The sequence below is a fragment of the Gekko japonicus genome, unplaced genomic scaffold, assembly GCF_001447785.1.
Source record: "Gekko japonicus isolate JY-2015 unplaced genomic scaffold, Gekko_japonicus_V1.1 scaffold1479, whole genome shotgun sequence".
Lineage (NCBI taxonomy): Eukaryota > Metazoa > Chordata > Lepidosauria > Squamata > Gekkonidae > Gekko > Gekko japonicus.
The window spans coordinates 530,864-547,538 of NW_015176016.1; the positions used below are offsets into that span (position 1 = coordinate 530,864).

Here is a 16,675-nt window from a genome sequence, read left to right on the forward strand (position 1 = left end):
ACTTATTGGAATCAAGGAGACTTCTGATGCAATCAGCACAACTGAACCCACAACACTTTCTCCCCCTCCTTTTCAAAATGTGAACTGCAACTTTCTCTGCATCCTTAGCCAAATGTTGAGAGATTCCAAAAAGGCATGGCCAATTTCTAGCCATAGAACCACTGTATAAAATCTCAGTTGTAGGTGACAGACATCGTCCAGTACCCAAGACAGCCAAATAAATACCATGCATGGCTTAGCAGCAAGAGGTATCAAAGTCCTGTCAACAGTCTCATCTATACTTTCAGTCATCATCAGATGATACAGATTCATTAATTCTTTGAGAGTAAGTGTAAAATGGCCATTAAAAAGGTAGCCATACTTAAAAATGCAGTATGTTATCACAAATGAGCATTTAATAATCAGCTTCTCACAACATAAAAACCTTGTGGAGTCAGACAAGTAGAGTATATCCAAAGTATATGTTTGGAATGCTACAGCACCTGACCTTGGTCTCTTTAAGTTCTTGACTCTACATGGCTTTTGGGCACAGATCCACATACCGATCTCTGCATATAAATGTCTATGCTTGCAGGTTCCAACAGTGAAAGAAGTGCCCTCCAACACAGGAAGGTGGGGTGAGCTACAGGTGTGAGGCCCAGCCAGTGTGACACCAGCCAGCATTGTCACAATGTGCTCATACATATACTCTCAATTTCTACAAGGTGTTGAAGCACTTCAGAAATATGAACAATTGAGATGACAGTTTCACACAATGACTACCAGGAGCATTTATAGAAAATTGCTGACAATATGAAGTGATCAACTAGAATGGCAGCTCAGTAAGATAACTATAGGATACTAAGGCTGAAATCCTAAGGACACTGCCATGGGAGTAAATGCTGCTGAGTAACATGGCACTTCCTTCTGAATATGCCTGCTCAAAACTGCTCCTTAAGGGAATTGAGGGAAACACATACAAAAGATGAGACTTGCTAGAAGAATGTACTTGTATAAGCACCTACTGGGAATTTTCTAACACATGGCAAAATAGTTTACAAAAGCTTCAAAAGGCTGAATGATTAGCTTGTTAGGCTGTACCTGCTGGTGGTCAATACAATAAACCCTCCAAATGCATACAAAAAGTTGTATTTCCTTTCACAGATCACAGAGAACAAAATGATACAACAGTTCTACAATTTCCTCCCCTTTGGCGTCTGTTAAAGGCAGAACATATCTCTCTCTGGCAGGCTTAGGGAATAGAGCTCAATGACGGAGTTCTGGGAGATGGCACCCCTGAACCATAATTATAGCTAAACCAACAATAAGACAGCCAATTACTGTTGCAGAGAAATACAGTGCTCCCTACCAACATATCTTGATGGCTTGACAACATTGTCCCACTCAGTTACTGCAAGCAGGAGGATAACATGATTATATGCAAACAGCAAACAGAAAGGAATGCGGGGGGGGGGGGGGGGGGGGAAGCAGTGGCCAGGTCCTAACAATGACAAAAGGGCAACCATTGAATTAAACAGGGAAGGAGATTGCTTTTTGTCCAAAACTGAAATAGCTCTTTGTCTTCTTTCGTCAAGCCTCTCTGAAACAAGTGAACTCATGTTTACTTTTTACTTTCCAGTCACAGTTCTGCGGCTTTGCCCACCTAATGCTAATCAAACCCAGTAAATAAATCATCCTTCCTGGATGTCAAGACAAACTGATTGTAAGAATGGCTGAGCAAAGAGTACTCATCAGGACTGTTGTCAGAATTGCCTTCTGCTGGCGATTTTGAAAGAGGACACCAAATAAATGCGGCCCTTGAGAATGGCTCTGGTTTTAGGAAACCCTGCCTCCAGGCCTCTACTGGTTGCGCTCATGCTGACAGGTGTTAGCAGCCAAACACAGTGGAGAGTGCAAGTCCCAGCACTCCTGAGGCTGGCTGGGAGACAGCACAGAGACAAACCCTTGCATGACCATAGCTCAAGAGTTTCAAGTCATCCCAAGAGTCGAGAGTTAATCACAGACCTGGACCTGAGCCAAGAAATCCATTCAGCAGAGACTGGGTGCAGGAGTAGAGTGAGTAGGCGGAACAAGGGACTAGCAGGCAGGAACAGAAAGTTGTAGGGACAAGGCCGTAGATGTTTTGTAAGAACAAGTGGGCCCCTGGAGTGTGAAAATGGATTGATGGTGAGGCTTGAGGGAGACTCTTTCCATGCTCCCCACTCCTGGTGGTTCACCATGAGGACTATCATTACACTGACCGGGAACTCCTGATTCCAGTGTCAGTTGGAATGGCAGGGAAAAATGAAAACTCAAGATTCCAGAGTGATTCTGGCCTTAGGAGTAGGGCTGCCAACCTCCAGGTGGTAGCTGGAGACCTGCTGGGGTTTCAACTGATTTCCAGGAGACAGAGATCAGTTCTCCTGAGGGGAAAATGGCTGCCTTAGAAGGCGGACTTTATGGCCTTACAGCCTACTAAGGGCTGTTCCCTCCCCCAGCCATGCCTCCCCAGGCTCCACCCCTGAAATCTCCAGGGATTTCCCAACCTGGAGCAGGCAACCCTACTTAGGAGAATAAAAATCCCATGCAACCTAGCAGCCTTATATCACAAAGGTCATGCACCCTCCCTTTGAGAGCTCTTTCCCAGCCTGAGTTATTCACAGTGCAGTCCCACGCAGAGTGACTCCATCGTGAGACCACTGAAATCACTGGCCTTAGACCAGAGTAAGTCTGCAAAGGACTGCACTACCAGGGAGCAATCCTAAGAAGATCTGCTCAATGGGGCTTACTCCTAGGAAAGTGCCCTAAGAATTGCAGCCTCAGTATCCTTTACTCATCTTATCCTTCATAATCTGCTTGCTTTTAAACAAAACCTTGCTTCTAAAATTGCAGCATTTGTATTCACAGCAAAAGGTGTTTATCCATATGCCTCTGTACTTGTGGAACAATAATCATAGTTAACTGTGGTACATTTGAATCTCAGTCTCAACAGCCAAAACGAGGGGGGGGAAGTATTGTAAGGAATCCCCACAAATATTCAGCACCTGGCAATGGCTTCTACACCAGGTTTACGCAAACTTGATTAATAACAGGAATCAGTTACTAACTTGTAAAAATAAGTACAAATATGAAGGACAGCAGCTTAAGAATTTCAGTGTTGGGAATATTTTTTGTAAAAGGCATATGGACCTAAAATAGCTTCAGATTAGCAATGCAATTTGGCAGGCATTTTGCTTGTGATTAAACCTGAAGCAATTGAGGACATCGGATGATGGAGAACAGCACAACCAAAGAATACTGACATTTATTGCAACAGAAATCTATTCATTGCAAGGAAATGTGACATTCATTTTAAGAAGTTAAGGTGTAACATGCAGTTTGTTACTGCAATTGTTGGTTGTAATTATTATTTTACTCATTTTACACTCTTGTATTGTTACAATTGCACAATTGTAAATACACACTGCTGGTACTGGAATATAGCCAAGAGTATGAACTGCAGAAGTTCCTGGTTCAAACCTCATCTTAGCCAAAAGTAAACCAAGCAGTCATAGGCAAACCACTGTACCTTGACCCCACTCCCATCTAACTAAAGCACACCTACCTTGCAGGGTTGTTGTACAGAGTACTGCTGATGTAGGTAAAGCACTTTCAGTAAATGACTATAAACGTGCCACAAATTATTAATTGTCTATTTTCTGCTACACATGTACCATTGCATGACAGCCACTGTCACTTCTGAAGCTTCGCTAGTATGAACCGTGTTAAGAATCATAAACAGCCTCACTTTTTAATTAAGACATTAATATCTTCAAGAGTAAATCACTCGCAGTTTGATTAATTCAGTCTGCATGCCAGAACTGGAATAGTTATTCAAGTGCATTTGAAAATTTCACTTCATGAAAAAACTCCATCTGTTCTCATATTTTGTCCTTAACAATGGCTATTTCTGTGTAGCAGCACAAAGTGGGCAATGAAGCGCACCCCTATGTCTTCTCTCAGTAAAACAAGGAGAGGATTCTTTCAAGATGTTCTTCAGTGGATAAGTAAAAAAGAGCCAAGGGCCCAGTGCCCAGCACTAGGTTCTCTGCCACTGATATTTCTGTTGCATAGCATCATTTATATTTTAAGACAGGACCTCGCATTAATGCACTCACCTCCGAATGAAACAAATCTTAAGGCCTGGTTTACAAGTGCAGGAGAATGAGGCAGCAAAGCCCTGCCAGTGGTGTTGGGGTTACCAACCTCCAGTTGGGACCTGGGAATCTCCCAGGATCACAGCTGATCTCTAGGCAACAGAGATCAGTTCCCTTGGGGGAAATGGCAGTTTTGGAGAGTGGACCCTGCGGCATTATTATACAGATACATTTGGTGAGTCATATACATTCTTTATCATGTTTTGGAACAATAAGTAGAGATGGGACTCAAGCATATGATTTTTTTCAAGACATTGTAGAATAGGGTTGCCAAGTAGTACTCATCTCCGGAGCGGGGGACTCCCGGGTGGATCCCAGAGCGCACACGCACCGCATGCACGTCACTAGGAAGTGACGTTATGACGCCGGGCATGCTGGGGGCGGGGCCATGACCATCCAAGGGGAAACCATAGAGTTTCCCCTTGGATGGTTGTGGCCCCGCCCACAGCGTGCCCGGCGTCCTAACGTCACTTCCTAGTGACATACACGTGGGGGGTGGGGTTCCCCCCGGGGCCCGATTCCTTGGCGGCGGAAATCGGGCCTCCAAAGCGGGGGTTTACCCGCCCCCACTTGGCAGCCCTATTGTAGAATTGTGTTTTATATGTGAGCAATTTCTTTCAGTTCTGTGTTAGGCACAACACATATATACATTGTGTTATTTTACTTACTAATAAAATAGATGTTGATGTAACAGTCACGTGTGATAGACAGCAGACACTTTCCTACACAGGAAAAATATCCATAAAGGAATGTGTCGTCTATGGAACAGCTGGTGAAATAACTTAGTAGGCCTTTATCTGGGGTGCTAAACATTGTATTGCCCTGACCTGGATGGCCCAGACTAGCCTGATCTCATCGGATCTCAGGAGCTAAGCAGGGTCAGCCCTGGTTAGTACTTGGATGGGAGACCGACAAGGAAGTCCAAGGTTGCTATGCAGAGTCAGGCAAAGGCAAACCACCTCTGAATGCCTCTTGCCTTGAAAATCCTACGGGGTCATTGTAACTCAGCTGTGACTTGATGGCACTTTCCACCACCACCAAACATTTTATCAAGTCTTAGGCTCCAAGAGGCTGCAGTGGCTCAAGTGGTTAAGACGCTGAACTGCAGGCTGTGGAAGGTCAGTAGTTCAGCAGTTCGAGACCCGAGTGTGCCGCATGACGGAGTGAGCTCCCGTCTCTGGTCCCAGCTCCTGCCAACCTAGCAGTTCAAAAGCAAGAAATTGCAAGTAGATAAATAGGTACTACTTCAGTGGGAAGGTAACAGCGTTCCGTGCGCCTTGGTGTTTAGTCATGCCGGCCACATGACCACAGAAACGTCTTCGGACAGCGCTGGCTCTTCGGCTTTGAAACGGAAATGAGCACCGCAACCCTAGAGTCGGACTCGACTGGCTTTCGAGCAAGGGAACCTTTATCTTTACCTTTAGGCTCCAAGAAGGTACAAATGGGAAGCATTCAAAGGAACTGATCAACTGGAAATCACATGACACTATCAGACTTGGACTGAATAGCGACTGGCAGTACAAAAAGTGGTCCGTGCCTACACTTTGACTGTTGGCCATTGCCACATGAGTTACCTACCCTGAGTTCCATGCTGTGGGGAAGTGGGTCTTTTCATGCTTCCCTACAGCATGATGATGCATTTATGCACGTCCTGGGGTTTCCCCAGCTTTCCCCCAACCTGCCTTGCTGTGATGGGGGGAAATTGCAGTCAAGCCTAGATGGCTGCAGTGTGGGTGGGAAAGGAATTCCCAGTCTTCTGCTGTCTCTTTGAAATAACCCCTACCCCTCTATCCCACACCATCCAGCTGATTGTATCTCCCTTCCTCCAAGGAGTTTGGATGGCATGGTGTAAGCAGCTAGAGTACTGGACTAGTATCTGGGAGAACCAAGTTCCAATCCCCACTCTGCCATGGAAGCTCACTGGGTGACCTTGGGCCAGTTACAAAATCTCAGCCTAACACACCTCACTAGGGCTGTTGTGAGAATAAAAACGGAGAATATTGTAAGCCACTTTGCAAGATAAAAATGAAGCAAATAAATATGTGGTTCACCCCGATGGTAACACTTTCATGAATCAGAGCATCTGTTCCCCCCTCCCGGCATTATACAACCATTTCTCCTTTAATTGCGATGTTTTTTCCCCCCCAGTGGGACCAGATGTAGCAGCCAGGGCAAAAATCTGGGGTTTACTGGCTATTCAGAACCTTCATGGCAATTGTTCCACAGAAGACATAGCTTTACTGGTCATACCATTAAGACACTGGCTAGATAGGGTTGGTAACCCTACCCAGTTTCCATACTTCTAGGAAACTCCCCCAGATTGCTTTCAAGCCTTTGGAACATATTGAAACCAAGTTGTTTTGAAATCAAAGGCAGCTGATGAATTTCCAATGGGTGTTCAAGGGTCACCCTTTAAAAGCAGGATTGCAGAACAAAAGCACAGCTAAGCCACTAAGGGAAAACATCTATCCCTAGATAAAATAAATTCTGATGTCAAGATATGTACGAGATCATTAAAATAAAATTGGTAGACTATCCTGACTCGGGCCCTCCAACTGGTTGCGTCCCACTGCTTTACTCTGGCAAGTCACAGCAAGGGATCATAGCTCTGTGTGAACAGTGAGATGGGAGTCCTTTGATGTGAACCAATTATTTTTGCCAAATTAAAATTAAGTATTGCAGTAAATCCCCACAACTGCAGGGGACTAGCAAACAACAAGCTTATGACTGTGGTTAGCAGGTTAAGTTTTATTTCAGTGAACTATAGATTAATTCATACATCCAAATGGTAACGTGGTGCTTATCATAAAAACCAGTGAGATTGTGATGTTGGGCACATGTGTCACTTTGTACAATCATGCAATGTATTTTATAACACTCACCGAATACTGCACAGTTTTGCAGAGAGAGTTGGCTAGGTTTCCGAGACATCTGCCCTAATGTCAGATTAAGAAAGAGGGGTACTATTTTGCATTTAAAGATTAAACTCAGGATTGGCAGAGTAATTAAACATTAGGTAACAGTGTTTCTGCTTCTGATAAATTATAACTGAGCACAAAGTTAAGCAAAAAAGAATCTTTGGGTAAGTCTAAATGCTAGCATTTTACAGTAAAAAGAAAGTCATTTGGCAAGCAAAAATGGCTGACCTTCCAACATTTATAGTGCAGTCCTAAACAGAGTTATACCCTTCTAAGGGTATTAACTTCAATAGCTTTCAAAGAGTATAACTCTGTTTAAGTAAGTTTTCCATGACAGTTTCTACACACACACACACAAGGTAAAAAGATCTTGAGTAACACTAACAAAGACTGGCATTAGTAGGAGCAAGTGTCACAGTACTTTTCACTTGAATAGGATTGGACCCTACTACAGGGACTTGTACACTGACAAACTACTTCTCTGGCCTGTGCCTCAGAGACAGGTAGCTAAACATCACTTGGGTTTCTAGCAAGTAAACAGAACCCCTCCTACATTAGAACTCCAGTAGGCAGAATGTTTCAGAGAAACAGCTGGGCCATCAAGGCAAGTAGCAGGGAGCATTCATCAGGTGGCTGTTAATTTACAATTGACAAAATCTCTTTCAAACTGCCCAAGCTAGTGATCTGCAAGGCAAACGGAAGGTTACTTATTCAGATCCACATCTCTAGGATCTACAAGATTACCAAAAATGATAGTTGCTTATTGGATAACTCAACCTTTTCCAAGGACTATCTGAGGGTGACATTAAGTTTACAGATGGTCACATTAACAAACGAGCATCCAACAAGGATTTCTCCATTATATCAGTGAAAAGACAGAATTGAAGATGGCAGCTAATTCCTACTTTCAGAAATCTTGACTGAAATGATCAGATACATAGAAACTGCTTCCCCATAACATGTGATCCAGGAACCCAATCATGGGGGCTAACACTATGTATCAGACAACACCAAACCAGAAGAAAACTCCAAAGAGGGGAGAAGTTTTGCTATTATCCCTGCCTGTGTGATTCCTGGATCCAGGAATCACAAGAACTGACTGGGAAGAAGCCATGGGAAACAATTCCCATGATGCCAATAGTGATGTACAAAGGGCCCCATCAGTGGCTATGAATTTTACATTTTAGCACAGATACTCAAATACACATAACCTAATTTCCCTTTCTATTTCTTCCTTAACATGCCTGAATTTTAACTAAGGGAGCGGTGGCGCAGGCAGTTAAACGCCTGCATGTAACATCACTCGTGCAGCCACTATGGCTGTTCGAGACCCACCGCGGTCGAGGTGAGCTCTCGACCCTTGTCCTAGCTCCCGCCCACCCAGCGGCTCGAAAGCTAAATGTAATCTTAATGCGAGTAGACAAATGGGTACCCACCCTTAGAAGGGTAGGGGGCACCCTCCTCCAAGCGAGGTGTGTGGAGGCGATAACGGCGGCAGCAATGGCGGTGGCGGCGGACATTGGCTGCAGCAAAAGGTGTTCCAGCAGTGAAGGCGGTGTGGCGCGATGCAGCGGCGGCGGCAGCAGCAGCGGGGCCGGAGGAGCGATCCCTGGTGGCCAGCGGTAACATCGGGCAGCTGTCGTCGACGAGGCAGAGGCGGAGGCGCGCGATGAGGTCATCAACAGGCGCGGCGGAGCCAGAAGGACGTGGCCGAGGCCGGAAGAGGCCGCATCGTGAACCGGCCCGCCTGAGCGCCAGAGGAGGAACAACTAGCCGAACGAACCACCGGGAAGAGAGCCGAGCCAGGACCGCCTCCACCAGGGTGCCAGTAGGCAGCCCCATCCCCAAATACAATGTGCCCCAAGTTAGGGAACAAATGTGTGCTTAGCACCCCACTCTGTAAACCGCCCAGAGACCCCCTACCAAGGGGTTAGGGCGGTATAGGAAATCGAAAGTTAAATAAATAAATAAAAAATAAAAAATATGTTTAATTTGTACAGTGCCTAGTCATTTCTGATGCTTCATAAAATAATATGATTGCAATTGTGAAGGGAGCATGCATGTTCGTAAACTGACACCTTTCCTTTTAAAATGCATCAGAGGAAGACCTGATCCTTTGCCGGAGTCCACTTCTGTGATTTGTAAAAGAGAAAGTAGTCATTTCCAAACCTCTTCGCAGTGAATACTGAAGGCATTTGTACCAAGTAGACATATCATACATTATGGTTTTGGTACCAGGTATGAAATACAGGATGATAGACAAGCAGTGCTAACAAAAGCAAAGTCTTAGACTACACTGCTAAATACTTCTGTCTGAAAGTATGCTCCATTGAAACTTAAATAACTGACATGAGTACTGGTGGGTTAATGTCTTAAAGGTAAGGGTTCCCTTGCTCGAAAGCCAGTAGAATCCGATTCTAGGGTTGCGGTGCTCATCTCCGTTAAAAAGCCGAAGAGCCAGCTAGGTTGGCAGGAGCTGGAACTGGAGACGGGAGCTCACTCCGTCTTGCGGCACCCAGGTCTTGAACTGCTGAACTACCAACCTTCCACAGCCTGCAGTTCAGCGTCTTAACCACTTGAGCCACCGCAGCTCTGGTCTTGATTTAAACCTACACAAATACAACACCAGCCTCTGAAACTCTGGTGCCAACTCTGTCTCCATCAACAATTCATCTTCCAGCATAATAATATATGCTACCATATGGGTTGGATCCAGCCAGCCTTTTCACACAATCCTTCCTAAATCCCCCTCCTTATCATAACCCTTCTCTCAAATTGAGGATTTTTATTCATGCAGGTCTGACAAGCCCCACAACAGCTATTTGGGTGAAAGGGGATCCTTTCCTCCCATGTTTAGCAGTGGGAAAGCTGGTTAAATTCACTGTCTGCAATGCTATTTTGATGCCTACCTAGGTCAAATAGGTGAGTCTCTATGCAGAACAAAAACAAGCACAAATAATGACAGCAAGTAACGGCAACATTCAGAGATCATAGAATCATAGAGTTGGAAGGGACCTCCAGGGTCATCTAGTCCAACGCCCTGCACAACGCTGAAAATTAACAAATACCTCCCCCCCCCCCAAATCCCAAGGGACAACTGTTCCATGCCCAGAAGATGACAAAAAACCTCCAGGATCTCCAGCCAAAGTGGCCTAGAGAAAATGAGAGAGATAACTTTTCAGTCTCCCAAGAGACTCTCCCACCGACCTGAAAGGCAGCCTACTTCAACAAAAGAACTTCAAAAGGGAGATTTCAGGGTGCAAATGCTGAATTAAAAATTATCACATTGACCATATTTCGATTTGTATTTGGCACTCACTACTGATGTTCGATTTTGTATTTGGCACTCACTACTGATGTTGAGTAGTTTACCAAAACTAGGAAGACTGGCATAGGAAGACTGGGCATCATAACTGGTAAAATCACATTGAGCTTATACATTTGAGCTCTGCATAGAAATGGTCCCAGAATGCCCTGCTTACATTTCATGGCCTTCGGGTTCCATTGTGTACAATTTGTTTCCCTCCATGGTTGCTTATCTGCTTGCCAAGATACCACTTAATGCATCTAATGCAATTGGCTCTAATCCACAAAAGATTTTGCCAGAATAAACATGGAAGCCTTTCAGGTGCAACAAGCCTCCTTGGTGTTTGTGCTGTCACTAACACAGCTGATTCTCTGGACCCTATCACAATACGAAGGCCAAAAGCCATCCCACGGCTGGCAGCCTTCTAAAAGTTAAACACCTTTCTCCAACTATAAACTTCACACTTGCCAAATTGGCTCATGGCACTTAGCATTCACTCATTAGGAATGCTATTAATACCATTCCCAGGGGAGACTGTTAAAGCCTCTTTCCGCTTGCCATGATTGACCTGCAGTAGCCTGTGGCTTTGCTAGAGAAAACTGTAGAAATTGGGGAGAAGCAAAGAAAGGAGAATGAGTCAATTCCACTAATGATTTTTGCACCCTTTACAAAACAGCTATGGCCTTGTACAGCTCAATTTATATTTATGTCTCCCATACAAATCTGTATACATAAACAGAGATATCTGGGACGGGAAATATTTGGAGATTTGGGGGTGGAACTGTGGAGAGTGGAGTTTGGGGAGGGGAAGGAACAGAGAGTCCACACTCCAAAGCAGCCACATCCTCCAGACTACAGAAACCATCAGCTGTAGTTCCAGGAGATCTCCGGGCCCCACTGGGAGGTTCACAACCCTAACCCTACAGTCAGTCTTTTTACAAGCATGGCCAGCAGCCTCTGAGCACAGTCAACTGTCTCAAAACCTTAGCTGCCTGCTCAAAGTTCAGCAACTTCAAGTTCAGCAACAACTTCAAGATCAGCAAATGCCACGTCACACAGAAACATGCCAAGTGTATTCTCAACAGACAGGTGCAATTAATGCCCACCTCTGACAAATGCACCTGCACAAAGCCCATTTTATCCTTCTCCCTTCTGCTCCATGCATTGTTTACATTTTTAACAGTACACCTAAAAACACAACATATGGAGTGGAGAGACAGGTAGGAAGACCAAGGAAGCACAGCAGCCATGCCAAAACAGATCCTGACATGTTTAATCCAGAGCTTCACATGGAATATGAGAGTATGTGTAGCCTCTCTTTACCTTATTCAGCAGAAGGATCAAAAGGGATTTTTATGTGTCCGTCTTGTCAGATTATGTTAACTAGGAGGCAGAATAAGTTAAAGAGGTGAGCAGAGGACAAGGAGTCACGAATCTAATTTCCTAAACTCTGACCATAGGCATTGAACTGAAAACTTCCGGTGCAGTAGACCATATCCAACCATATTTACTCCAGTAAACCATACTGAAAATTCAGTAGTATTATTTTTTCACTCAGCTTTTTGAGGTCTCTGCACTCCTTGTTTTTCCCCAGTGTCAGATTCTTAAAAATAGAAACCTTAGACTGAATTCTCAGTTATATAACCTAAATGTACTTTTACAAATACATTTTATGTAACGTATTATGTACTTTCACATATAGAAATATGCCTTAAATTCATTGTTTACTTAAGAAGCTACACACACATACATGCACACTAATAATTCCTGCCCATTTAATATGCAAACGTTTTGTGAGTGTACACGTATACCTCATGCATACGCACAGAGAGAGAGAACAAGGACACAGTATGCTTTGGAGCATCTTCACCTCACAAGAGGAGACATGTGGTTTATACTTATTAAAAGTCATCAATGTTTTGCTATTGACTTAATGGAATATGCAAGTATGCCTATTAGAAATGATTGATCAAAGCCAGAAACAATGTCAGCTAATGTCACTGGATTATTGATCCAACATTCTCCGCGAAGAAGTCCTTCCCTATTTAAGGAAAGATTTTGGCAACTCCTGTAACTACCAAGATAATTAAAAAGACTTCTGGTTAACAACAGGGGGATTCTTTCCAACATGTTTTTTAATCATGAATATGCCTAACCAGTGAGGATATCGTTAAAACTTCCCTTCCCCCTACACCGGAATTAATCATAACAGCTGTTAATGTGGTTAACGCCTAACAGGACAGAAATGATAAAATGAGAAGATAAATAAGATGACACGTTTCCCTGGCATGCCTGTGACTGAACATGCCACATTGATGTCCAGAGCACTAAACAACAGTAGCAATACCATGTCATGTTTCCCTAGGAAAGCATTTGCTAAAGCTCACTTGGATACCATTAGCTAAAATTCAGCATGAATGAAATTTATTGATGTTGGCATAACAAGAATGAGATTTGAGGGCAAGCATCTACTGGCCAGTCCTATTAGCTCAGGAAGGAAGGCCTGAGATTTCTACAGCATATGATGTATGCAAAGCAAGCCACCAAACCACATCCCTTCCTGCAAGGAGACTGACTAGGATAATATTTTAAGTGGTGTGAAAACCCTTCACAAGAAACATTATATAACAGGTGGTGTGTGTTATGTCTATAACAAAGGCAAGAACACCACTGTGGCCCCACAGGACCCCAGCGTGAACCCAAATGGAACCAGGTCCTTGTACCACAATATGAAAATACGACTTTTAAAATCAAGCCATTAAACTAATCCACATGTCATGCTCCATAATCACTCATTTTTGCATGTTAGGCAGCATTTTTTTCACCACCTCTAGTCACAACCAGAGCAACCTGAAAACTAAACTATAAAAACACTGCACCTTTAGACTCTACGATAACGTTTTTACAGCACATCCTTTCAAATTGAGGCACTGGGACATTCTCCCAAGACACTGTCAACAGAGTCATGTTTGCCCTGTACAGAAATAGTTCTAAGACGTGGTAGTTGAGCCCTAAGATATCTACCATGCACTCCCAAAACACCACACCATAACCCTTGCTCTGATTTCATAGCTATGTTATCTACATACAAAGTCATTTTAAATACTCAATTCCACATTGGGATTTAAAAGCCCCAGTATTTGACATAGCTTTACTATAAGGTTCCGCACAGTTCTCTCGAAGAAACACTAATGTCCAGGGAGCCCAATTAACTGGAAAAATTCTAGAAAGGGGTGGGAGGATAGCAACGATTTCCGGGGGAGAGAGAATGTGCACAAAATAAGGGCTAGAGCATCGGTATGTGACGGACCAGCTTATCCGATCAAAGCATCGTAACGACATCACTGCAAGGTCATTGGAGGAGGACTTTTATATAATCAGCGTCCCATCGAGAAACTCACTTGGGAGGAATAGAAATAGTACAATTGATCAACAGCCCTCAACTCCACCCCCACCCCCCGACTAACAAGCACGTTGCAATCTCCGCCTGTCCTCTCTACTTGGCGGCCCCCCCCCGCCTTCCGGTGAAGGCTGCAGCAGCAGCGGCGGAGATACAGCCACAAATCCTCCCCAGCGCGTGCCATCGATGCAGTGGCTGAAGTGCTCCAATACGGGGGTGGGGGGAGGAAGGCTCTGGCGTCTCCTGCCATCCAGCCAGGACTCTGATCCGGATTCACGCTCGTGTGAGTGCTCAAAACAAACAAACAAATAAGATGGGGGGGGGCGAGTGATGGCCCCGAGTGCTTCCCCTTCGCCTCCTCACCGGAGACCACACTGCAGTATGCACCCGCCGTCTGATGCTGCAGACGTGCCCAACCGAGCGCTCCCCAAGGACTCATGCCGGCTCCAGCCACAGGCAGCAGAGCCGGAATATTCGGCATTGCAAGCGCCGATGGCGCTAAACGCCGAACGGGGCAGGACGCCGCCCCAGCCACGCACAGGCAACGCAGGGAAGCGGGGAGTCCCCGTGGATCCCCCTCCGAAAACAAGCACGTCGCCCTCTCCGCCCGTCCTCTCGACTTGGCGCTTTCAGCCGCGGCCTCCGAAGGGATGTCCTCGAGCCTCCCGCAGGGCAAAAATCCCTGGCCAACTTCAGCCGGGCGCGAGGAGCAGCCTCCGCACAGCGCCCCCTCGAGGCCTCCCCTCGCGGCTCACTGCGTCGCCAGCCCCCCGGGAGAAAGGCAGCGCCTCTCCCGTCAGGTGAGGGTCAGCAGCAGCTGCTCCCCTGCGAGGCCAGGCGCTGCTTCAGGCGGAGCCCCCGCGCGTCCCCCTACCTGCGTGGCCTTGTGGAACTGCTTCTTCAAGCCCGCCACCGACATGGCTGCTGGCTGGTCCGGGGAGCTCCGAGGAGAGACGCGGAGGGGCCGCTGGCCGGGGACACTTCCGAAGAGGGATCGCGCCGCTCCCTCGCCTCCTCCCCCCCGCCCCGCGCCTGAACAGGTTCTCGGATGCTGCCCGGCTCTGGTGCAGGAACGCCCTGACGTCAGAGGCAGAGGACCCGGCCCCTTAAAGGGAACGCTCCCCGTCTTCTGGGCTCCGCGCGCCAGGCAAGCCTCGCGCTGTGCCTTATGGCCTTCCGGCTTCCAGGACTAGCCAACCAGGCAGAATGTGCAAGTGGCCATCCTAAGCAGAGTTACGCCTTTCTGAATCCACCGACGTAAATGACAGTCTTACAAGGGTGGAGGTTAAGGCTGTTTAGAATGCCACTTTTAGTCTGCTTCCTCTGAGGTAAATCTCAGTGCTTTCAGTGGAGCTTAGTCCCGAGTAGGATTGCCCTTTGCTTTGTGACCCACTGATTCCAGTATCAGCTCTGGAAGAAATCCTGTGAACCCTTTACTGCTCTGATAGTCTAAGGAAGCATTTCTGTGCAAGTCCCAGCAAACTCATTGGAGCTGCCTGAGGATTGAGTTCTAGGTATGTAAAGAAAGGAATAATTAACTAGTGGCACTGGTGCTGTGTTTGCATGAAGTTGCTTTATACCTGACCAGCCCTTTGGTCCTTCAGAGTCAGCATCGTCTACTCTGATTCCAGTTTTTTCCCTTGAACCACTTCAGATCCTCGGGAAACACCGTTAAGAGTGCCAAGGGAGTGTCACCAGGCGACTGTACTTACTTGGTTAAAAGAATGGATAAACCTGGAAAACATAAGAACTTTGAATTTAGAAGAACACGATTTAAGTATGGGCTGGCACGCTTATGTGTGGTATGGGAAGGATAGGATACACTCCAGTTTTGGACACCACATGATAAGAGAAGCACTAGTACGAGTTTGGAACGAAATAAAGGAAAGATACTACCACAAGGTTCCAAAGTGGGTATCCCCACTAGAAGCGTTTATAAAACCATCTCTAGTTAATGCCAGCGACAGAGAAAGTTATGAAGTGTTGTTGGATAAGAATAACAAACTAAACTCAAAGGAAAGTTTATTAGCTCAAATTAACCTGGTGGGAAGTAACACAACTGCAATCTAGAAACACCAAGGATGCAAAAATAGGCTTTCAAGAATCCAAAACCCAAGTAGATAAGATCTGGTTATCTGCAAGTGATAAAATGATTCAGAAAATATATAAATTCTTATTAGAAGATTATGTACAAGACGGAGCCGTCACTCCAATGATGGGAGCATGGATGAAAGATCTAGGACATGCAATTGACATAGATAAATGGGCAGTTACTTGGAAATCACTAACATTCATGAGAGCCATCTCTCCCTTATTATAATTGAATAGCAACGTTCTATATTGCAACGTTCTAAATTTGGCCCGTTTAGTGTTTGGCCGGAAGAACTGCCACTCAGAAGACGCTGGCTGGGTTGACTGGCTGCTTTGTGCAATCCCGCCCAGCGTTTCAAGGTCTTTTGCATGTGGAAGCTGATTGGACTTCACTCCATTCCACACCTCAAACTCCCCCCCCGCAAGGCAGTTGGAATTTTCAGTTGCATATGGGAACTGCTGTATTCTGAGGTAACATATGTCCTCACTTAAAAGCTGCCTGGGGGATTATGGACCATTCACACACTTTCAACCTTAACATACCTCATAGGGTAGTTGTGCGGATCATACGGGGGAGAGGAGAATGATGTCAGCTGCTTTGGTTCCCACTGCAGGGGAAGCCTGCCCTTTCCCTAGCCAGAGGCTGTGGGGGGGGGGGATGTAAAACTTAAAACAGACAGGCAGATAAAGGTTGGCTGATGGTTGCGTGGAAAGGACATAGGGTTGCCAACTCCAGGTTGGAAACTTCCAGGATATTTTAGGGATGAAGCCTGCTGAGGGTGGG

At 45.6% G+C, this 16,675-nt stretch overlaps 1 protein-coding gene across 2 annotated transcripts in view; it reads right to left on the reverse strand.

Moving 5' to 3' along the window:
- The window catches only part of SH3GL2 (SH3-domain GRB2-like 2), a 141,539-nt gene extending 126,771 nt beyond the window's left edge, over window positions 1-14,768 (reverse strand). For both annotated transcript variants that reach the window (XM_015426576.1, XM_015426575.1), the window contains exon 1: window positions 14,675-14,768. In XM_015426576.1, the coding sequence (XP_015282062.1) occupies window positions 14,675-14,719 (45 nt within the window). In that variant the 5' untranslated portion in view covers window positions 14,720-14,768. The remainder of the gene's footprint in view (window positions 1-14,674) is intronic.
- Between the last annotated feature and the right edge of the window lie 1,907 nt (window positions 14,769-16,675).